General features: G+C 47.4%; 1 protein-coding gene across 1 annotated transcript in view; it reads right to left on the minus strand.

Annotated features, from left to right (window-relative positions):
• Positions 1-4,672: 4,672 nt before the first annotated feature.
• Positions 4,673-24,235, minus strand: part of LOC103185193 (A disintegrin and metalloproteinase with thrombospondin motifs 5) — a 35,672-nt gene continuing 16,109 nt past the window's right edge. The window contains exons 2-9 of the mRNA XM_042334025.1: positions 22,500-23,522; positions 15,673-15,805; positions 14,919-15,086; positions 13,850-14,133; positions 12,810-12,993; positions 10,326-10,501; positions 8,491-8,666; positions 4,673-5,359 (exon numbers count right to left, since the gene is read on the minus strand). Of these exons, the coding sequence (XP_042189959.1) occupies positions 4,789-5,359; positions 8,491-8,666; positions 10,326-10,501; positions 12,810-12,993; positions 13,850-14,133; positions 14,919-15,086; positions 15,673-15,805; positions 22,500-23,522 (2,715 nt within the window). The 3' untranslated portion in view covers positions 4,673-4,788. The remainder of the gene's footprint in view (positions 5,360-8,490; positions 8,667-10,325; positions 10,502-12,809; positions 12,994-13,849; positions 14,134-14,918; positions 15,087-15,672; positions 15,806-22,499; positions 23,523-24,235) is intronic.

Consider the following 24,235-nt stretch of genomic DNA (forward strand, 5'->3'; position numbering starts at 1 on the left):
CTCTATTACCTAGCAGTAAGTAGGAACCCAATTGTTAGTTGATTGGCAGATCGCATTTTCGGGGGTAATAATCCCTTCAAAGGATAAAAAATAATTAAAAACAAAATAATAATTTGGTCATTCAATCCAAGACTGTATGTGGGACACTGCTGTGTGCAATTAGCTGCCGCGTTTTGCCCACAAAATATACAGTATAATCACTTTACAGTATATTCTGCATAGTGCTTTGCGATGTCTCAACGACGGGAGAAGGTGCTATATCAAATGGAAGAATTGTTATTTTTATTATTATTATAAATGTAATTTGTTGTTGTTACTGTAGAATTAAAGAACATTCGCAACTCAGAAGCCCTGTTGTTCCACAGCTCTAAGAAAAAGGAACCAGCTTCCAGAACCGGATTGAAGCATTTTCCTGAGTCCCATGTTGTCTTTAGACAAAAAAGGGTCTCACAAGATAAGACTGGTTAGAATTTGAAGATTGGGGGGGGAAGACCTCCTTGGTTTAAGAATGCAACTTCCCACATGTCGTTGGATAATTTTTCAATATGCCATCAAATCTGCTACGAAACATTGTATTTATGTTCCATCCTTCTGTCCCCAAAGTCTGGGTGAAAAAAAACCCTCAACACTCTCCACCACCCAGGCTCCAAAAACTTTTCTTTGATGGGAGTTAGTGACAATTTCCAAGTCTATAAATGTCCCTCTTGTTTTGGCCCGTGCAAACTGTAATTTCAAAGCTAAAACGTCAGCTTGCGTCTTCACATCCTCTGTTTCTGATGCCCTTTTCTTTTTCTCAGGTCTGTTACTCTCTGTAACCCTTCTGGCAATGACGGCTTGGGTTCTTTCACCAGCTCAAGCACAATGGCTCAGTTGGTAGCACTCTCATCTCTGAGCCAGAAGATTGCAGGTTAAAGTCCTCACTATATCGGGATTTTTAAAATGCGCTTCCAGTGCATTACTGGGGAGACAGCTGAACGGTCCAAGGTGCCTTCCTTTGGCCGAGTGCTCATTTGTGGGTTCAAGAAGAGAAGGGAGTTTTTCCTTGAGTCCTGGCCAACAATCTCCAGACACAACCGGTCATTTGTTTCCATTGGCTGTTTCATGTGCCAAATTCGCTGCCACACTTGCTGACAAATTACCGTCTCTGCACTTCACAGTAAACTCTTGTGAAGAGCTTTTGAGATGTTACAGGCGCTGTATCAAATGAATGTATTTTTTATTGTGAACAAAGTAAGAATCTTAGGTTTCATATAGTACGAAATATACCTGGGCTTGAATATCATTGTGTGTCAACCTGGTTAAGTTGGCAGCATTCTTGTCTTTGAGTTAGTAGTCAGTAGTGGTTTCAAGCCCCCATGTTGGGATTTGGAACCCATAGGTGCTACATCAAAGTATTATTTTGTAATACTGCAAGGTTTTGAAACTTACCTCTGCCTTACCTGAAGAATGGCACTTCTGATAATGCAGTGCTTCCCCTCCTCCTAGGCACTGTGATTTTTCAAATTGAGACTAAATTAATTCTAATTTCAGCACAATCTTAATTTTAAAGACCATGGGCCCCTAGTGGCAAGATCTGAGGCTTGAGGGACCCCGGAGTTTGCATGTTGGGAGGTGACTGCTGGAGTCCAAGCAATGTGCAAAGCGTTTCAGAAAGTGCTCCCACATAGAAACAGGAGTAGGCCATTCAGCCAATCGAGCCTATTCTGCAAGATCATGGCTGATCTGTACCTCAACTCCAATTACCCATCTTTGCCCTGTATCCCTTGATATCAACCTAACAAAAATCTATCCACCTCAGTCTTGAAAATGTGAATGGATCCACATCCACAACCTTTTGGGGGAAGAGAGTTCCAGATTTCCGCTACCCTTTGGGTGAAAAATTGCTTCACTCCTAAATGGCCTAGCTCTAATTTTAAGATGATGCCCCCTTGTTCTGAATTCCCCTATATCTCTGTATCTACCCCATCGATTCTCTTTATTATTTTAAAACTCTCAATCAGATCACCCCTCAACCTTCTAAAGGGTATAGAGACCAAGTTCATGCAACCTGTCCTCATAATTTAACCCTTTAAGCCCTGGTATCGTTCTGATGAACCTGCGCTGCACACCCTCCTCAGGCAATACATTCTTCCTGAGGTGCGGTGCCCAAAATTGAACGCAGTACTTCAGGTGGGGTCTGACCATGAGAGGCACTGTATAAATGCTAGTACTTGTGACTTGTTATCTATGTGTGTCAGCCTGACTGTGGGTTCAATACCCACGTCGGGACTTGTGATCACAAGTCTAAGCTGGGGATGTGTTGCATCATCAGAGGTGCCTACTTACATATGAGACGTAAACTGAAGTCCTGTTTGCCTGTTCAGAAGGACGGTAAAGATCCCATGGCGCTACTCGAAAAGAGAGGGGAGTTTCTCCCGGTATCCTGCCTAACAAGCTCTCCAAATAAAATTAGTCACTCACTCCATGGCTGTTTGTGGGATGTTGCTTAGGTGCAAATTGGCTGTTGTGTTAGCCGTCAAAATATTGTACAGCGAATCCTGTGAAATGCTTTGAGGTATCCTCCTGACATGAAAGGTGCTATACCAAAGGCAAATGTATATAAATGTACTTGAAGCTGAAGCGTAAAAGACAACAAAAGGATGTTTCAAGTTGTGAGACCACAAGGGTCAGGTTTGGGAATATGTAATTTACACGTATCAAAAAGGTGAATTTCTGCATCCGTTACACAAAGGATGAAAGTTAATGTGTTTCTTTTTACAGTACATTACAGGGTATTACTGATGTGGTAAAAAAGTCGCAGGATTAATACACATTACACAATAATTGTTACTTTTTTTTGGGTATTACAGAATACTTTTAACGCATTTCCTCGCTTACGCTTTTACGGGGGGAGGGGTGAAAGGGAAGGCCAGGGGAAATTGTACCGCTTTGGGGTGGAAGTCAATGGAAATAAGTTTTCGTTTGATTTACACACACGCGAGAACGCACAAGGAAAGCGCAAGTCACAACAGCACACAGAGAGCAGCCAGTGCTGTGCACCACGTAATCACACACGTTCTTTTGAAACAAAAATTGAACAGCGGAAGGCTGAAAACGCCTGACGCAAGGGATCGACGCACAAATTAAAACGCTGACGAAAGAGCCGTGTGGGGTGCTTCCCTGTTTTAAATCGTCGAGACGGAAAAAAAGATAAAACCGTTCACCCTCCGATTTCTGGTACTTCATATTAAATAACAATAAATAAGTGTTTCACATCAATTTCACATGACAGTCGTTCAAAAGAAAAATAAATTATATCAGTGCTGTGTTTTCTTCCTTCCCACCACCACTCTCTCAACACCCTTCCCCTCCCCCCATCACTGCTTGTCCAGCTAGTACCACCCTACCCGTTGGGTCTTTGACTTGTGGAGGATTCCCTGCCCCCAGTAACTGGTCTGCCCTTCTAAGTCCTGCTGATGATCCAGGCTGGGATATGCTGTCATTAGCAGTGTCCTGGAATACTGCGGACCCGCCTGGCTCAGGAGCCCGACTACCGAGACCGCCAGAGAGGGCCATCTCGATTCCGGCATTCCGTTGCCAAACATGTCACCATGGAGCCAGTTCAGCTCCAAAGAGACCCTGTTTACCTCCTCTACAAGGAGGATACCCTCCCACTCCCCAATTAACTCTACGCTGTCACAGGAAGGATGTATATCTTTTAACCACCCACTCCCATTCGGAGTTCTGAAATCCTTGTTAAAAGGCATTTCTTTTGTCTTCATTTTTTTTTTAGAAAGAGCAGAACCATGGAAGACTCCTAAATCCAGTTTAGGATTGTCTCAGGGCCCAAGAATATCCAGCTTTGAAATTAAATGGGATTTAAGAATTCTCTGTAATTTCTAGAATTTTCCCACCTTAAATTTTTCAACCCCGCTCCCCCCCACCCCCAAAACACATAGGGCGGTCAGGCTAAGATCTAGTGGGACTTTGGGGCTCCAGGATGGGATCTGTGGTAGAAACAGGAATCATCCCTATTGCACTGGTGCATTTTACAGCATATATAAGCCACGAGCAAACACAGCTGTATACCGCTGTGTTTGCTCGGGGCTTACACATGCTGCAAGAATAGCAAATCCCCTTATGAAGAGGATCTGTGGTCAGATTGTGCCCTAGAAGACCCATGATTGCTTACAGCTGAAAGGGCGATGGGCTGGGAGCCAGCAGTCAACTCATTATCCCCTGAGCACACTCCAGTGCCGTGCACACAAAACAAATTGCACTTGTACGATGCAACATGGTTGCCGCGAGGGCAATGGCTCATGCTGCTCCTTGTAATCACGCAGCTGAAGGGGCAGGTGACATGTCCCACTGGGGTCCCTGGAATCACCTTTACTTGCTAGTGCTCACGCCGCAGATCACCACTCCCTACCCCATCCTTCCTGTCTACGCTCGCATCTTCACCCTGACAAGGTGTTCTGGAGTGCAGAAGGCAGTGCATCCACACATCGCCGCAGTCCAACAATGAGGCAGATTCTCATTGTCTGGGTTGTTCTCCACCTACACCCCACATTGACGGTGGTGGTGGTTGTGGTGAGGGAGGGCGAGTGGGTGGGGGGTTGGGGAGGGGGGGAAGGGTTGAGGGAGGGGCGGGGAAAAAAAAGCCACAATTTTTTTTTTGCCCTCCCCTCCATCCAGCCCTCCATCCGTCGCCAGATCTCTGGACACACAGGGAACGAACGGAATGGAATATAATGAAACCAAAAGAGCAAACGAAACACGACCAAAAAGACAGGAGTCCGTTAAAACTCTTTAGCATTTCCTCGAAAAGCACTGCTTGAAGGCCGAGGGTCTCTGGGACAGTGGGCACCCCTTGGTCAGCTTGGACCGCCAGTCCTTACATTGCACAGTCCTGGTCTGCCAGCCTGTGTCGCACGTTCGCGAGCAGGACAGCCACGGGCCCGTGATCCACTTGACCTGGTGGGTCTGCCTGGCCCCCACTTTGGTCAGCGACCCAATGGAATTCCCCTCAGCTTCCGAGGCTTGCTTCTTGGGGATGAAGTAGCTGTAGCGGACGTCCAAGGGTTTCCCGGGATCGGTGGCCAGGATCTGGACAATCAGAGGTTCCCTCAATGCCCCGGGGCCCATCGAGTGGAGCTGGTCGTCCCGCTGGCTCCAGCCGCTGTAATTGAGCACCGTCCCGTTCAGGTCCACGATGTTCTCGGAGGTGGAGATCATGTACTTGCCGTTGAAGAGGTATTCCCCGTTCTTACGCTTGACCGCCAGGTAGGCCGTGAACCTGTGCTGCCCCTTGGGCTTGAACTGACGGACTTTGATGTGCGTTGCCTTGGCGGGGATCTTCACCACGTCTGTATAGCCAATGCTGGAGGAGAAGGAAGTGGGACGAGAAGGATTGAGGCAGAGAAAAGTCATGATGGGAAAGAAAACTGCCTGCAGTGCCTCAGCATGAGGTTCTGAGGCACGAAATTACACCTAGAAATTTAAGAGCTCTTAAGAATTGCAGGAAAATTCATCTTGGTTATAATAATAAATTATCCTTGCATTTGATATAGCGCTTTTTCAGGTCGTTGAGACATTTCAAAGTCCAGAATATATTGTGAAGTGATATTGACTGTATATTTTGTGGGCGAAACACAACAGCCAATTGCACACAGCAGTGTCGCACAAACAGTCGTGGATTGATTGACCAAACTATTATTATTTTGAGGATTATTATCCCTGGAAAGCAATCTGCCAATTGACTAACAACCGGGTTCCTACTTATTACTAGGTAAACAGAGGTGTGTGGAATAAGAAAACTTGCCTAATATTACGCCCTGCCTGGGAAACGAACCTGGGTCCTCTCGCTTGAAGGTGAATGCTCTAACCACTATGCTTCAGGACTCTACTAATTTTGAGCTCCTTGTGCCTGACTAGGGCTAAACTGGGTCAACAGCAGACTGATCTCTCTGGTGGAAAGCTTTATCACAAGATCAAGATCAGCTTGAAGGAAGAAAGCCCTTTAGCCCATCTCATCTCACCCTTCCACAACACTCGTGCTACCATCCTCCCAGTCCACACCCTCCACACCCATTAGTAGCATCAAGCTGTGTTTTAAATGCGTCCCCTGCCCTCAACCACAACAACAAATCACAATGAATAGCAACTTTCACTTTGGGAGGACGGCCTGAGGCGCTGGACTGTAAAGGATTTGCACCTGAGCTGGGGGTTGGGATCAGGAGGGGTGGGGGCAGGGCAGTGACCGAGAGAAAGGTCTTGAGACAAGTCCTGAAGGAGGCAAGGGATGGGGCGAGGCAAAGGGATTGTGGGTTGGAGTTCCAAATGGTGGGGGCAGAAAGCCTGTAGGTGGGGTGGGCAGGGCGGTGGACATAGTTCTAGGAACCAACCTTACTGGCAACCCGTTTCCAGTCGGACATATTGATAAATGCAGCAATAATTCCGAAGTTGGCTTTCTGTAAATTTCTTTTAAAAAGGTTGGATTGAATAACTTGCCAAATTCTGGATATAATAATAATTAATAATCATCCTTGCATTTGATACAGCACCTTATCATGTCTTTGAGATGTCTCAAAGCTTTACAGAATAAACGTGAAGTCAATTGACTGTATACATTGTGGGCGAAACAACGGATATTCCGAAATGATATTAATAGAGTAAATCTAGATCCAGGTGGAACTTAATCCCATTTATTGTTTAAACAAGCCCGAGAGAGAAATTGAGAGAGAGAGAGACAGAGAGAATGTAGACAGGAATGCAAACAGGAACCTAGGTTACTGCTGTCTGGAGCACATGCTGTTCAGATCCAGATCTTAGTTAGCGCTGGCAAAATGGCAATTAAGGAATCATTTTGTGTCATTCCACTAGAATGAATGCTTTTTTTCCAAGGTTGGGCTGATCACAGTAGCGAAAAATAATACATATTAATAATAATCCTTGTATTTGATACAGCGTATCATCACACTGTTGAAACTTCTCAAAGCCATTCACTGGGTTTTACTGTAAAGCACCTCCGGACACCAGTGGATCAAATTCAAGATCCTTGTGCACATATTCAAGTCCTTCCAGGTCCTGTCCACCCCCATCCCCCCACTTTCTCCGCCAATTCCTGCGACTCTACAGTGAACCCTGACTTCATTATCTCCCCCACTTGATCTGCCCCACTGTCGAGCTTTCAGCTACTCTGACCTTGCTCTCCCAGAGTCCCTCTGATTTACCCCTTCCCTCCTCTTTTTTTAATGCCAGCCACGAGACCATCCTCTGCATTTTTGCCTATGCAAAATTATCATCTTTCCTTATCCCAACTCTCTTCAACTCTCCCACCCTCCATCCCGCCCGGCTTGAATGCGTACGCAAAGTGCTTTGAGCCGTCCTCCTGACGTGAAAGGCGCTGTATAAAAGCAGGCAGTATTGCATCATTTCACTGATTTGATAAGGCTCTGTATCAAGTGCAAAGATTATTATATTATTACGACTGTGAGCAGGCTAGGTGGCACAAGCCAGTGTAGTGTAGGCTGCAGGTCCTCATGATGTGAGCAAACCAGTTATAAAGAAGAGAGCTACAACAGACTTGCACTATAGCAGGCTTTCCGGGTGAACCAAATGGAGAATCTGTTCTGAGGAAAGGAACGGGCACAAGGGAAATGCAGGATATGCCAAAGAGTCGCTCAGGACTTTTTTTGCGGGGAGGGAAAGGATCAGGGGTCAAACGTTTCATTGCTGCTGTTTACAAAGTAGTTTCCTACCCTTCCTGACAATTACAGTTCATCATCTTATCTTAAGCATATCGTTATCTGTTTACCATGGTGGCTTCCGAGCTTTTTATGGCAATTAAAGGCCAGTGAACCGATCAGCCCCATCCTTGCCTGGCTCCTCTGGCTCCCCATCCCTCAGAGGATCAAGTTTAAAATCCTCGCGTTAACTTTTAAAGCCCTCCATGACTTTGCTCCTCCTTACCTCTGTCATCTCTTAACACCAGCTTGGTGGGCACTGTCCTGCTCCATGTCCCCCGCTCTGCGCATCCCACCATTGGCGGTTTCAGCTCGACTGCCCCCACCCTCTGGAACTCCATCCCGGAGCACGTCTGCCTCAGCACCTCTGCCTCGCCCCCTCCCTTGCCTCCTTCAAGGCCGGTCTCAAGACCTTCCTCTTTCACTGTGCCTTTGGTCATCTTCCCACCTTCCCTTCCCTCCAGCCCTCTTGATTCCAAATCCCAGCTCCGGTGCTAAACCCTTAAATGTCTGGCACCTTGGGACATCCTTCTGTCACGAAAGGCGCTATATAAATGTAAAAAAGAGAAAAAGAGAAAGAGCAAACTGAAAAAGAGAGAAAAGGGTCAGGAAGAGAGACAAGAGAGTGAGAAAGAGATTGTGTTTTTATAGCACCTTATCACTCTGAAACGTCTCAAAGGCCTTCAGAGTGGTTAGTGTTGAGCGCAGTGACTGTGTGTGTGTGTGTGTGTGTGTGTGTGGGCAAGTTCCAAGGGGTTAATATTACCTTCTCTTTGTAAAGGTGCGGGCGACTTTGATGCAGGTGGAGCTGTCCCCCCCGCACATGCCACACTTGTCGTACTGGAGCTTGGAGCCTATGATGCCGTCGCAGCCAGTCCGTACACAACGTCCCCGCACACACACTGAAGTGCTGTAGGGCTGGCACTCAGTGCCGTCAATCACCTGAGGGACAGAGGAGATAAGCATCTCAGCAGTGGAAGCGAACAAGAGGATACAAGAGCTCAACTCGAGAAACCTTTACACCACCAAACTCATTGCAGGGGAAGCTCATACAATAACAACTTAATAATAATACCAATCCTTGCATTCAATATTGCGCCTTAATCACATCATTGAGATGTCACAAAGCGCTTCACAGAATATACTGTAAAGTGAATAGACTGTATATTTTTTGGGTGAAATGCAGTAGCAAATTGCGCACAGCAGTGTCCCACCAACAGTCGTGGATTGAGTGACCAAATGATTATTATTTATTTTTTTGAAGGGGTTATTATCCCCCGGAAAGCGATTTGCACCCTGCAAAATCCAACAAGCAGCCAGGAAACAAATGCTCAATTTTATCTGGTGGGGGTGAGGGGGTAGGGGTTGGGCAGAACACCGGGAGAAATTCCCTTCTCTTTGCAAAAAGGATCTCAAATGTCCACTTGAATAGATACAGACAGGGTCTTGTTTTTAACACCTCATTCAAAAGATGGCATCTCTGACAGTCAAGTGCTCTCCACAACCCCCAGCACTACAACAACAAAAACAACTTGGATTTATATAGCGCCCTCCACCCGATCAGAGTCTCAGAGCACTTTACAGTAACGGATCCCGGGACTGAGCCAGGGGGAGGTGTTGGAAGGTGACCAAAGGCGCGGTCGAAAAGAAAGGTCTTCAGCAGAGACCTGAAAATGGGAAGGGAGGGAGCGAAACGAAGGGAGTGAGGAAGGCAGTTCCAGAGCCTCGGGGCATAGTGGCTGAAGGCACGGCCACCGAGGGAGGAGCGGAGGACTCGGGGGACAAGTAGGAGGCCAGACCCGGAGGAACGAAGGCAACGGGTATTATTTTGAGGAGAGAGGAGGTCAGAGAGGTAGGGAGGTCCAGAGGAGTGCAGGGACTTGAATACAAGGGTGAGAATCTTAAAATCGATCCTCTCTGGGATAGGGAGCCAGTGCAGTATGGCAAGGACTGAATGAGTTGTATTTTATGGATGGTAGTGGATGGGAGACTGGTGAGGAGGGCGTTTGAATAGTCCAGCCGGGAGGTGACAAAGGCTACATCAGGGTGTCAGGCTAAAGAGTGCAAAAGCATCGGCTTGAACCCGCAACCTTGTACCTCAGAGGCGAGAATGCTACCCACCAAGGCAGGCTGACACTTGGATTTAGTAAGAAGTGCGGAAGGGGAAAGAGTGTGAATCCAGGGTTAGCAGATCACAGGCTGGTTCTCCCGGGCGAGGTTTGACAACAAGGATATTTTAAAGTTGGCTTGAAGTTAGAAGACGCTGAGGATTTTTTAATATATATCTACGGAGTACTCCCACCCAAAAAAAGCAAGGCCACTTTGGCTTTTTCCGCTGAACCACATCCATTGACATCACCTCCAACAACTCAGCCCTTTGCTGCATTGGAACGTTGATCTGGAATGTGAACCCAAAGTCCAGGACGTGAGGCTTTGAACCCACATCCTCTCTGACTCGGGAGGCAAGAGCGCAAGACTGACCAAGGCTGACATCTGGTTGCAGGGGAAGAATGAGTAAGGTCGTCAGTCTGTCTGTCTGTCTGTCTGTCTGTCCGCCCACTCACCCTGTAAACTCTCTGGCTTGAAATTCCACGCCCTTACCTTCTGAGAAAACACCACGTAATAACCCGTGCCCTTGGCCCGGCAGGTTAGTTTACACATGTCGGTTGGAATGACGCCAGCAAACTTTGGAACCCATTCCACAAATGTCTTGGCTCCTTTGGCATTGGTCTGATAACCGTTCCGCTCCTCGCACTGCTCGTGACGAAAGGATTTGCCTGGAACCCAAATATAAATACAATTAGAGCCCGCCAGTTAGTTTTGATGGTTGCATTACAGACCGTAACAACAACCACTTGCGCTTATATGGTGCCCTTCAAGGTAAACACGCACCCCGACAGACAGACACGCACCCCGACAGACACACGCACCCCGACAGACACACGCACCCCGTCAGACACACGCACCCCTTCCCGAGAGACACACACACAGAGACACGCACAGAGATACACGCACAGAGACAGATACACAGACACGGATTTAAAAAAATATATATTTTCCACCCTGTTTTGGAAATGAAATGCCTCCATCAAAAACAAAACCCCACACACATAGTAACGCGAATGTGGAGTGCGGTCATGCACACAGCAGACTGGAAAATTTATGTGTATTTTTTTTCTTAAAAAACATTTTCAGCTTTTGGCACCTCCGCTTCAGACACTGTGCAGCGTCGGGTTGCCAAGAGCAACAGGATTGAGCAGCAGACTCAAACACTGTCCACCACCAAATCTTGAAAGAATGTAAACAAGCTCTGGAGTCATTGGGGAGCGTGACACTCTCCCTTCCCTTTCCACCCCCTCGTCTCCTCGCTAGCCTGGACCTTCTTTGCTGCATACTCAGATCGCAACCACACTGCACGCATTAACACAACAGAGTCCCGTAGCATAGTGGTTAGAGCGCTCGCCTCGCAAGCGAGAGGACCCAGGGTTTCGATTCCTGGGCGGGGCGAAACCTTAGACAAGTTTGCTTTCCTCACACGCCTCTGATTACCTAGCAGTAAATAGGAACCTAGTTGTTAGTCGATGGACGGATCGCTTTCTGGGCGAAACAATCCCTCCTCCCAAAAATAAATTTGGTCACTCAATCCACAACTGTTTGTGGGAAATTGGTGTGTGCAATTGGCTGCCGTGTTTTGCCCACAGTCAATCCACTTTACAATATATTCTGTGAAGCGCTTTGAGACGTCTCAAGGTTGCTCTATACCAAATGCAAGGTTTATTATTTTTATTAACACCTTTCCAAATGCACGTTCCCAAATAACAAATGCTTTGTTTGATAAGTTCCCTCAGTGAGTACCCACCTGATTCATGTCCCCAGTCCTATCTGATCCGCCATCAGTGGGTAAGCTTTCAGTCATTCTGCCCCCACCACACACACACTCTCTGAAACTCCATCCCAGAGTCCCTCCGACTCCCCCACATGCTCCCTCCCCTCCTTCCGAGATGCTACCCCGCTTGAAATCTGGTTCTTTTTATTTTTAAAAAATCTTTTATTTCCAAACAATTCCCTTTTAAAAGTTTTCATAGACTCTGATACAAGCCAGTCATTTCACTTGTTCCATTAACCCCTAAGTATGTGTCTCTGTGTGTGTTTATGTCTATCTGTGTTTGTCTATGTGTGTGTTGTGGAAGGAAAAGGTCATGAATTTCCTCCCTCTCCCTCGTTTTCAGATAGCTGGCACAGATGCGATGGGCCGAATGGCCTCCTTCTGCACGTGTAAAAAATAATTTCTTGAACTTTGGGCAGTGAAAACAATCAGTTTCAATCAGTCGGTGTTCAACTTTTTAAAAAACACGTGCCTGTAATGTATTTTATTTTACTGTTGCTGGGCGGCACGGGGGTTATCGGAAATATTGGATTCCTGTGGGAGAGCATCAGGTCTGAAGTCTGTTTATACACAAGCTTAGGTTTCAGGGGTAGCGAGCAGGCTTTCAGTCATTCTGCCCCTGCTCTCTGGATCTCTATCCCGGAGTCTCCTTCAATTCGCTTTTTCCCCCCTCCTCTTGTTTCAAGGCTCGATTCGAGACTTACATTTTGACCGCAGATTCGGTCATCTTTCCCCTTCCCACCCACTTCCCTCTCACCCCCAATCCGGGTGCCCAGCCAGCTGTGTCAAGCACTTTGAGATGTTTCCTTGATGTGAAAGGCGCTGTGTAAATTGTACTCTATGGTTACATTACCATCTTACATAATTCTGTGTAAGGTTGCCTGGCTTGAACAATAAATCTTGGCCTTACTTGGTCTCCCTCTGCTCGCCGGCCACTGGCCTGTTTCATGGCTCCCTTTCCAACCATGCCTTCGGTCATCTTCCCTCCTCCACCTCCCTTGCCCTCCACCCTGCTCTGTTGCCGACATGCAGCTCGGGTGAAAAACCCCTCATTGTCCACCACTACAAAATATGTTCTCCCGAACGCCAAAGGCGCTACATAAATGTGATTTGCGGTTTTGTGGCTGTTATTCACTGTTAAATTGCTTTGGGCACCTGACGCAGCCAAATTTTACTCGAACGTAAGAGAAGGGACGCACCGGTTTGTGGGCACGACTTGACGTTGCAGGATCGGTACATGGCACGCTTGCCCACGCAGTACTTCCCGTTGTTCCGAGGCGCCGGATTGTTGCAGTGCCGATGGGAAAACTGCACACCGCCTCCGCAGCTGCGGGAGCATGGCCCCCAGGAACCCCAGGACCCCCAGCTTCCGTTGGCCGAGACCTGCAATGGCACAAAGCGGCAAGTGTCAATCGCCACGTTTCACGCTGAATCAATGATAAAAAAAACAGTTGTTTGACTTGACAGTATATATATATCCCTGTGGAGCGCTTCGAGGTGTCTCAACGCTGTGACAAACTGTCATATTAAATACAAGGATTATTATTATTGTTGTCAATATTATTATTATTATAACGATGAGCGCACTCCGCAATGAGTCTCAGTTCAGGCCGATGCTCCAGTGGAGTGTTGGAACAACTCTGCATTATCAGAGGAGGCAGGTGTGTGGAGGGGGGTGGGCGGTGAGACCCAGCTGTCAACGAAGTAGTGACACCTGTTGGATTTGCCCACCCACCACCACCACACTCACAACAAAATAAAACAATAATATTACATTTGTAAAGTGCCTTTCCCGTCAGGAGGACGTCCCAAGGCGCTGGGCAGTCAGTGTTTCGACCCAAAATGGGGGTCAGGCTCGGGGAGGGTGGAGGGCGGGGAAAGCAGGGTGAACGAAAGCACAGTCAAAGAGGAGTCTTGAGATGGTCTTCAAGGTAGCAAGGGATCGGGTGAGGCGGAGGGACTGTGGGATGGAGTTCCAGAGGATGGTGTCGCGGAGCCTGGTGCGGGAGAAGACATGGGCTGCAGAATTCTCGATGATCTGCAGCCTATGAAGGGAGGGGTTGGGGAGACCGACAAGCAGGGAAATTGTAGAGTCAAGCCTTGATGTTATGAATACGTGTATGAGGGTCTCGGCGCCTGCGGTGTGAGACAGTGTCGGAGCCGGGTGACGTTGCGGAGATGGGGGAAGGCAGAGCGGGTCATGGCATGGATGTCGGGTAGAAAGGATAATATTACTCACCGAGTAGTAGCGCCGCTTGGTTTTGTCCACACATTTGCCGTGGAGGCAGATCCTGCCCTTTGCGCAAGGTGTCCCCTCCACCGCGGGCAACTTTTTGGTCATGCAAACCATCTGCCCCTTGCGGATGACGGCGCACCACAGGCGAGAGCACACATCCATCCCGGGGCACACGGTGTACTCCGGCCCAAAGGCCAGCTTGCACTGCTTGACTGCGTCGTAGCTCTGCCCCGGCAGCTCCTCTGGGGTCCGTAGGGGATTCTGAGGAGCATCCAGAAGGCAGTCTCCTGCAAAAATGGCACATAGTCAGGGCTCAGGACTCAGCCAAGCTCCCATTTTTAAAATCAACAGAGATTTACATAGCAAGGTTTCCATTCACTGCCATTGCCCAATCCCCCTCCCGCCCTTCAAACCTCTAACCTTCATATATCCATCTACTTCCTTCTTGAAACCCACAATGGACTCTGCCTCTACCACTTTGCTGGGCAAGGCCTTCCACCCTGTTTTGAAAATGAACTGCTATGAATTATACTGATATGTATTTTGTAGGTGAACACAGCAGCCAATTTGAGCGACCAATGGAAATAGCACCTCCCGATTCACCCTGTCAGAACCTCTCGTCAATTTACACATTTCTATGTGGTCCCTTCTCAATCTTCTCTGCTTTAATATAACAATAATCCTTGCATTTGATATAGCGCCTTATCACCTCATTGAGATGTCTCAAAGTGCTTCACAGAATACACTTTAAAGTGAATTGACTGTACATTTAGCGGGTGAAACACAGCTGCCAATTGCGCACAGCAGTGCGTGTATAGTCATGGATTGAGTGACCAAATTATTATTATATATACTGAATTTTTTGAAGGGATTATTACCTCCAGAAAGTGATCTGTCACTCGACTAACAACCAGGTTCCTACTTACTAATAGGTAAACAGAGGTGTGTGGAGTAAGGAAACTTGCCTCAGGTTTTGCCCTGCTTGGTAATCGAACCCAGGTCCTCTCGCTTGAGAAGTGAATGCTCTAAGTACTACGCTATGGGAGAGCACACTGTTACATGGGATGCTTACCGTGGCCATCATCGAAGAACTCGCTCACTGTGGCGGAGGTGCATTTAGACCAGGGCTTGGAGGAATCGATGCTGGTCAGAATGGAGGACATCAGCCTCTTGTCCTCGGTCAGGCCGTACGTCTCCTCACAGAACTTAGAGTCGTCATGTGACAGTCCCAGCAGATGCCCTTCAGTCAATAACAAAAAAATTCCCATTAATATAATAATAGTCCTTTGCATTTTATCTGGCACCTGTAACATCAAAATGTTTCACAGGGAACTGCTTATGAATTGCGCTGACTGTGGATTTTGTAGGCGAACGTAGCAGCCAATTTGCACACAATGATGTCCCACAAACAACCAGGAAATGAATGAATGATTTTATCTTCGGAATTGTTGGTCACAACATTGAGACTTTTCCAATACTGCCAAGGGATCCTGAGCAGAGCACTCTCCCGAACAGGCACAGATTCCCTCGGTTGCAATATCTCACCACGAACGACGGCACCTTTAATGATTTGTCTCAGGGACTTTGTACCCACAGTCTTCTGTACTCACATCCCAACAATTCTCTGAGTGAAAAAAGCTCTCCTTTTTGCTCTTCTTGTGACTATCTTATATCTATGCCCCACTAATCGATGACTCCCCAACCATTGGAATATAGAAAAAGGAGTAGGTCATTCAGCCCCTATAACCTGTTCCACCATTCTATTAAATCATGGCTGGGTGGGGTGGGGAAGGGCGTTTCCTCTGACAAACCCCGGGGACACATACCGATTTCATGAGCCACTGTAAAAGCCGCATGGAGTCCATCATCCTCGATCACCGCACAGCTGCGCTCCCGGGAGCAGATTGTGCCCACGTCCGCCATTCCCAAGGTATCGCACGAGTTGTGCCCACACAAGTTCTGATCAAAAACACAATGGCCAGGTTACACACTACAGCATTAATCATTAGTTATTCCTAATAATCCTTCCTTGCACTGATATAGCAGATGCATTTTGCCCACAAAATATACAGGCAATTCACTTTACAGTATATTCTGAAAGACGTGATAAATGCAAGGATTATTATTATTTATTTATAGCGCCTAATCACATTGTCGAGATGTCTCAAAGTGCTTCACAGGATGTACGGTAAAATGGTTTGAATGTGTGTGGTTTGTAGGTGAACATGGCAGCCAATTTACACACAGCAATGTCCCACAAACAGCCAAGTGAATGACCAAATTTCAATGGAGCATTGTTGTCCAGAACACTGGAAGAGACTCTCTTCTCTTTTCATATAGTGCCATGGGACCTTAGCGCCCACATAGACAGGCAGATGGGACCTCATCAATAATTCAAGAGTGATCCTTTCGCTTTTGATACAGCACCACATGCTCTAAACGTTTCAAATTGCTCCGCAGGGAATTTATTGTTAAGTGCAGTGACTGTGTGTTTGTAGGCAAGCACAGCATAGAACTACACAGACAGCGTGGAAACAGGTCAATTGGTTTAACTAGTCCACCTGGCATTTATACTCTACACTCCACCCCTGTTGCGCCCCTCTCCTATACCTCTCTATTCTTTCCCACATGCATATATAAAGTTTCCTCTTAAATGCTTTGATGGTTTCTGTTTTAAACATTGAGTTCCACTTTCGTACCACCCTTTGCGTATAGAAGTTCCTCCAAAACTCCCTTGTGGATCTGCTCCTGGCTATCTTATTTTTATGATCCCTTTGTTTTGGACTCACCAAGAAGTGGAAAAAGATTACAAATTTATTGAATGCTTTCGTAAACTACCCCCTTTATCATCAGTTCCCCTCTCAACTGTCTCAACGTTAGAGAGAAAAGCTCCAACCTGCACAGTCTTTCTTGATAACTGTATCCATTCATCTCTGGTAACATCCCTATAAACCTACGCTGCGCTCTCTCCAATGCTACAATACTCTTGCTGTAATGTGATGACTGGAACTGTACACAGTGCTCCGGATGTGGTCTAAACAAAGTTTTATATAAATGTAACATTACTTCCCTACTTTTGTACTCCATTCTTCTGGTAATAAAGCCAACAACTCTGCATGCATTCCTTGTCTACCTGTGTTGCTAATTTTAGGGTCTTGTGAACCTGAATCCACAGATCCCTTTGCTCCTATGCCCTTCTGACACCCAGGATAAAGTCAGTTTCTTGAATCTTCCTGCCAAAGTGAATCATTTCACATTTCCTTATATTAAACTTCATTTGCCACCTATCTGCCATTCTGCACATCTAGTTACATCCTTCTGATTTTTTGCAATCCTCTTGAGTTTGGTGTCATCTGAAAATTTCAATACCATACCTCCTACATCTGAGTCAAAATCATTTATGTACATGGTGAACAGTAGTAGTCCCAATGTGGATCCCTACATTTACTACTTCTCACCAGTCTGAGAAAGAAGCTGTCTTTTATTCCTACACTTTGTTCTCTATTTCCTAGCCATCACTCAGTTCATTTTGCTGTCTCTCCCATGACTCCACATGCATTGATTTTAGCCATAGGTATCTTATGTGAACTTTATCAAAAATATTCCAGAAATCTATATACATATCTAGGCCCTTTCTCTTGTCTACTTTATCTGTAACATCTTTAGAGAAGTTGATAACAACAATAACAAAATGACATTTGTATAGCGCCTTTCACATCAGGAGAAAAGGTTGGTGAAGCATTACCTTAATTTCTTCACAAGGTCTGGGTGAAGAAGAACCTTTGGCTCATACGAGCCCATCCACCCAGAACATCCACCCTGCTGTCGCCCCATCACAGCCTTGAGCTGCTTTTAAATTAGTCCCTATGTCGTTGGCTCTGGCCTCAACCAGCTTTCCTGGCAACCTGTTCCAGTCGTTAATTCCCCTCCAAATAAAGGAATGCTTCCTGATTTAAATCCATTGGCCGCTACTTTTAATTGCACTCTCATTGTCGAGATGCATAGTTATTCCATCCTTTATTATAGACTCCAATATCCTCACCACCACAGACATTACGATAACTGGCAGTGTAATTTCCTGGATTATCTTAATTTCCTTTTATAAAAATGGCTATTACATTTGCCACTCTCCAGTTCTCTGGCACGCTATCTTTCTCTACAGAGTTTCTAAATACTATCCTGCTACTTCAGCTATCTCTTTCCTAGATTCTTTCAGAATCCTTGGGGGTGTTCCATCTGTTCTTGTACTCCTCTTTAAGTTTGTTTCATTTATCTAGAACCTCCTTCTTCCCTATTGTGACTGCCGTGATTTCATTCCCTGCAACGTCTGTTATTCCTATATTTTCTTTGCCTTTATTTCCACAAAGACAATTGACAAAAGTATTTGTTTAGAATTTCAGCTATTTCTTTACAATTCTTGCATCTATATAGCGTCCTTCACGTAGCGTGATGTCTCGGAGTGCTTTACAAGGAAGGAGTTAGATGCCAAGCAACGGAAATGGGTGACGGGGAGGTGGCCATACGCTTGTTCGAAGAGACAGAACTGAAGGGGTGTAGGACCTGAAAGCTCAGCCACTAATGATGGTGCTGAGAGTGCGGGGGATGTGTAGCAAGCCTGAGTTAGCTGAGTGAAGAGGACAAGTGGAGGAATAGGATAGGAGATCGGAGAGATAAGGGGGTTCCAGGGACTAGATGGATTTGTAGGCGAGTATAAATACCTTGAAACAGATCCGCTGGCAGTTAGGGTGCCAGTGGATACTGACAAGGCCTTGGGTGATGGTCGTGTGGAGTTTGTTGTGAGTGCTGGTGTTTTGAATGAGTTGTAGCTTGTAAATGATGGAGCGAGGAGCGTGTTGAAAACGTCTAAGTAGGATGTAACGAAGAAGTGAACGAATGTTTCAGTGGCATTAAGTGTCATGTAGGGACAGAGACAAGTAATATGGTGGAGGTGAAACAAGGTAGTCTTGGCAAGGGACTGGATAAAAAGGTTATTTTCTCCAGTGAGTTTATTCCCCTCACCGCTCAGTAGTTCTATCCCTCCCTCAGCTATTCTTTCGTTACTAACTGGTCTATAGAATACAAGATTGGTTCAGATGAAGGAGACCCTTCGGCCCATCTGATCTCATCCCTTCAGTACACTTACCCTACCTCCCATCACAGCATCAAGCTAAATGGAATCACGTCCCAGCATTCTTGCCTCAACCACCCTTCCTGGCAACGCTGTTCTAGTCATTAATTAACCACGGGGTAAAGAAAACCTTCCTGGTGCTCTTTGCAACTCCAAACCTGTGTCTTCTTGTTCTACTGCTCTTGAACATCCTAAAGTATTGTTCTGCATTGACTTTCTCAATCCCATTTAAAATGGGATACACATCAATCAGATCCCTCTGAATAGTCTGAGTTCAAAGACTGAAGATCTCTAGCTTGTCCAATCCCTTACGATTTTTATGCTTCCTAATTCCTCTTTGCCATCCTAATGGACTTTTTAACCTTTTTTCTTAAGCTTGTCATATTCACATCTGTTTTCTCCTCTGTTATATACGTTGAATGATTTTCTGTTACTCACGTGGAATGATTTTAAAATGCTACGTTTCCAAAAAAAAAAACACTTTCCTGCATTTGTCAATACTGCGGCACAGAAGACAACATTGACTCAGAGGCCAATGGGTCACGAAGTGACAGCTACTTCCCTTCACCTCCTCCCTACCCTTCACACACACACACACACACACACAAAAACCCACACAGAAGCAATTTCCCCTTTATTTGAAAGTGAAGTTTGGAACTTTTCAGAAGTTCCGATGGGTTTAGAAAGAGGAAAGAGAACAGTGGTTTTGGGGGGAGGAGGGGGTTGAAAGCAACTCTTCCTCTGGGGAGTACGGAGTTTGTAGACTACAGCTGGTACTAGAGTTTCCCACGGAAAGAGGAGAAACAAGAGTTGAAGCCTTTGAGAAGGACCCACAGCTGGACTGGAAACACATTCGATGAGCGTAAACAGAATTTAAAGGGGCACTGCTTGTTTGTAAAAAGTGTTTAGCAAACGTTTATATTCAGCTGAGAAACGGGGGCGCGGCGGTGGGTGGGGGGGGGGGGGGGGGGAAGAAAAGCTAGCAGAGCTTTGCGTGCAGCAGCTAAATTACACTTTGCTTTTATTCCCAAACAATCCTCCCTCCACCACCGCTTGCCTCGCACCCCTACCCCCGCAGACCCCCACCCCTGCTATCGCAATGCGTGTTTGCCGTCAAAGATATTTCTCAAAGGAAGCTGTCGCTCCTGAAAGGAATGCCCCTTTAAAGAACTCTTTGACAAGCACGTGCACTGTGTTGCTGGCTTGCAAGCCAAAAAGTGGTTGTAAATACTTTAACGCAGGGGGCGGGTTGCTCTCTGGCAAGATCTGACCTTAAAGTCGGGGTGGGGGGGGAAGTTCACCCTAATTGGCTTGCCTGTCAGGATATTTCGGCCTCACAAAATATTGAATATCAAGCAGAAATTATTGAAAATTCTTCATTTTCCCCCTTTAGTTTGGAAGCCTATTTTTTTATACGTGAGCTGTTCAAGGCAAAAACAGCTTCTCGATCGAGGCTGGCACTGCGTATTTTCTGCAATGTTCACCCAATTGTCAATTTTAAAGGGAAAAATAGATTCACACCATAAGACTGGGTGTAATTACGAGCCTCTGGTGTGTGAGAACATGGACACAAAAAGACAAAACAACCAGTTTTAGGTGGATGCCAGTGGGATGAGGGGAAAAATAAAAGTGGGGGTAGAGAGAAAGAGAGGGGAGAGAGAAAAGAGGGGAGAGAAAAAAAGAGAAGGTGGCAGTTTTTAAAGGAACAATATTTTTGGAAATAGAATCTGCCTCCCTCCCTACCACCTCACCCAATGTCCTGATATTAAAACCTTTTTTTTTAAAAAAGGGAATATATATATAAAGATAAAAAAAAAATCAGGTCCCAATACACAAATTCCAGGTATTTGGCAGAACATATGTGTGTGTGTGTTTTGGGAAGTGGGATGGGGGGCAGGTAGGGAAATCGAAGGAGGGGGCAAATTAGTCAATTTGTTTTTGTTCATCGTTTAAAACAAAATTGCAGGCATGGTAAGGTTAAACGCAAGCTTTTTGCAATTTTTTTGTAAAAAAAGCAGGATTGTTTTATGTGGGGTCGCTACTCAAGACTTCTGACAAGTGTTATTAGTACCCTACCTCCCTCACCTATTCAAAGCATCGCATGTGACCTTTATTTTTTTGCCTGAATTTCCATCACAGCTGTAAACCCCCAAGGAGCAGCAACCAACCCAGCACTACTCTCTTTTCCGATCATAACATTGCAGCAGGTATTATATATATTATCAAACTTCGGTACATCAGTTCGCCTGCAGAAAATACACAGTCATTCCACTCTACAGTACATCCTCGGAAGCGACATGGAGACCTTTTCTTGATGTGAAAGGCACTGTACCAAATGTAAGGGTTATTGTAATATATAAAATAACTTATAGACAGCTATTTGGACACACGGAAAAAAACATTGCAAAAAGGGAGGCGGGTAAGGGGGGGGGGGGGAAAGAGGTTGCGAATCCATGTCCAAGAGTGGGGATGGGCTTTTAACTCCATGGGTCAGAAATGTCCATAATAATCGATTTTGTTAACATGATAGGAATCCCTGCAGTTGTTCCAGTGGTTTTAAGAGGGGGAGAGATGGTTGGGGGGTGGGGGTTGGGGAATGTGTCCAAATGCTTCACTACACTGTAGTCACGACACTGTAAAGTCAACTACACTGTCAATGACTGGGCATTTTTGTACACATTATCACACACGCAAATACAACACAACACACACACACAAACGCAACACACACGCACACACACACAACCGCAACACGCAACAGACACGCAAAAACAACATATACAAATATAACACTTCCACACACACACAAATACTAAACACACCCACATGCAAAACACACGCACAACACACACAGATGCATAGCACACACAAATGCACAACACACACATAACACACACACACACGCATACAAAACACACACCCGTATACACCACACACAGGCACACACACAAATACAAAACACCCCCACCCACCACACACACACCCCCACCCACCACACACACCATCAACTACCCCCACCCACAACACACACCCACAACACACCCCCACCCACAACACACACCATCAACTACCCCCACCCACAACACACACACCCCCACCCACCACACACCCCCACCCACCACACACACCACACCCCCACCCACCACACACACACCCCCACCCACCACACACACACCCCCACCCACCACACACACACCCCCACCCACCACACACACACCCCCACCCACCACACACACACCCCCACCCACCACACACACACCCCCACCCACCACACACACACCCCCACCCACAACACACCCCCCCCCACCCACCCACAAATACAAAACACATCCACAAATAATAATAAGTCTTTGAATTTAACGCAAAACACGCGCACGGAACACCCACCCTGGATGCAGGAGAGGTTTTGGAGGGCGCGGGGTGGGGGGGGGGATAGGAGGGAGGGAGTGAGTGAGTGAGGGAGGGAGTGAGGGAGAGGACAGGTGGGTGGGCGGTGTGTGGTGGTGTGGTGAGGGGAGCACTTACTTCTCTGGTGAAGAGGATGGCGGCGTCGTGCTGTGGCGGTGGCGGAGATGGTGATGGAGATGGAGATGGCGGTGGAGGTGATGACCGGGTGCCGTTGCCCCGGGGCTGTCCGGGCAGGTGCAGGTGCAGGTGTTGCCACCTGCAGAACTCCCTGAGGGTGGTGGCCGCGCTCTTGCTGACCCGGAGCGCCGGGTGACCCCCTCCTCCTGCTCCTGCCCCCCCCTCCTTCAGCATCAGCACCCGCACCACCGACAGCCGCACGGGGTTCTCGATGCTGGAATGGGCGAACAGCCGGGAGGCGATGGCCGCCAGGGTCAGCAGGTAGTGCCGGAGGGCGGCGCCGTACTGCTTGGCCATGGACGGGTCGGCCACCAGCAGCAGCTGCACGTGCCGGGCCCTGGACACCGAGCGCCGGGACCTCCTCCCGGGGGCGGGGGGGCGGCCGTGCCCCGGGGGCCGCTCCGGGGTCCCGGTGCTGCACGTGCCCCCCGGGACCGGGACCGGGACCGGGCTCCGCAGGACCAGAGGCTCCTCGGTGTACACGTGCGGGACTTTGCGTCCTCCTCTCGTCGTCGTCGTCGGCGGCGTCCGGTAAACCGGGCGTCTGCTCCCGCGGCTCTCCCTCACCCTCTCCCCCTCCCCGGTCACCGGCCGCCGCGGGGAGAGGCGGTAGCGGCGGCTGCCCACGGCGAACCATCCGCTCAAACCCCCGCACAGGTCCAGGCGAGCCGCCGACAGCGGGTCCGAGTCCACGGTGCCCGCGTACCGGCAGCGGCCGCCCCTCTCCGGGTCCCTCCTCAGGTCCAGCCCGAAGGTCCGGCCGTCGGCCAGGACCACCCGGTAGGCGGCCCGTCCGAGCCCGTGGCCGGAGCCCGGGACGTCCAACCGGACCAGGTCCCGCACCGACCCGCGCTCGGCCCAGGGCGGGGGCGCGGGGGGCGCGCCCGGTGTCGTGCGCTCCGGTCCGGTCCCGGCGGTCGCCGCCGCCGCCGCCGCCGCCGCCGCCGCCGCGCCCGGCGGTCCCTGTCCGCAGCTCAGGAGCCAACACCAACAGCACCAGGAGAAGGAGGAGGAGAAGAAGGAGAAGGTGGTGGTGGTGGTGGAGGAGAAGGAGAAGGAGGAGGAAAGTCTAACCATTCTCACACTCTTGTCTCTCTCTCTCTCTATATATATATATAGATTATAGATATATATATAGATATATAGATATATATTAGATAGATGTATATATATAATATTAATAATAAAATATATATATATATGTATTTTTCACCCCCCCCCTCCTCCCCTTTTAAAACAGCAAAAAATCGAAATGGCAAATGATGTTATTTGCGGACGAACTCCCCCCAAAACACTAACGGGAAAGAAAAAAGCATTAAACGCACTCACTCACTCGCACTCACTCACTCACTCACTCGCACTCACTCACTCACACACTCGCAGACACTCACACACACGCGCGCAGTGCAAGTGCGAGTTGACTTGTTTCTTTTTTTTTAAAAAAAAGTCTTTAAACTCTTGCAACAAGATTTAACAGCTTTCTCTTCCCCCTTTCCTTCCTTGCTTCACCCCCCCCAAAAAAAAATAATCTATGCACACACACACACACACACACATATATATATACTGTATATGTTTGTATATATATATATATAATATCTATCTATCTATATAAAACGTTGTAATTTTTTCCCCCCCCAAGCTTCAAATAAACCCCGCACACTTAATAACGTGGG

This window comes from Callorhinchus milii, unplaced genomic scaffold (genome assembly GCF_018977255.1).
Source record: "Callorhinchus milii isolate IMCB2004 unplaced genomic scaffold, IMCB_Cmil_1.0 Scaffold4, whole genome shotgun sequence".
NCBI lineage: Eukaryota > Metazoa > Chordata > Chondrichthyes > Chimaeriformes > Callorhinchidae > Callorhinchus > Callorhinchus milii.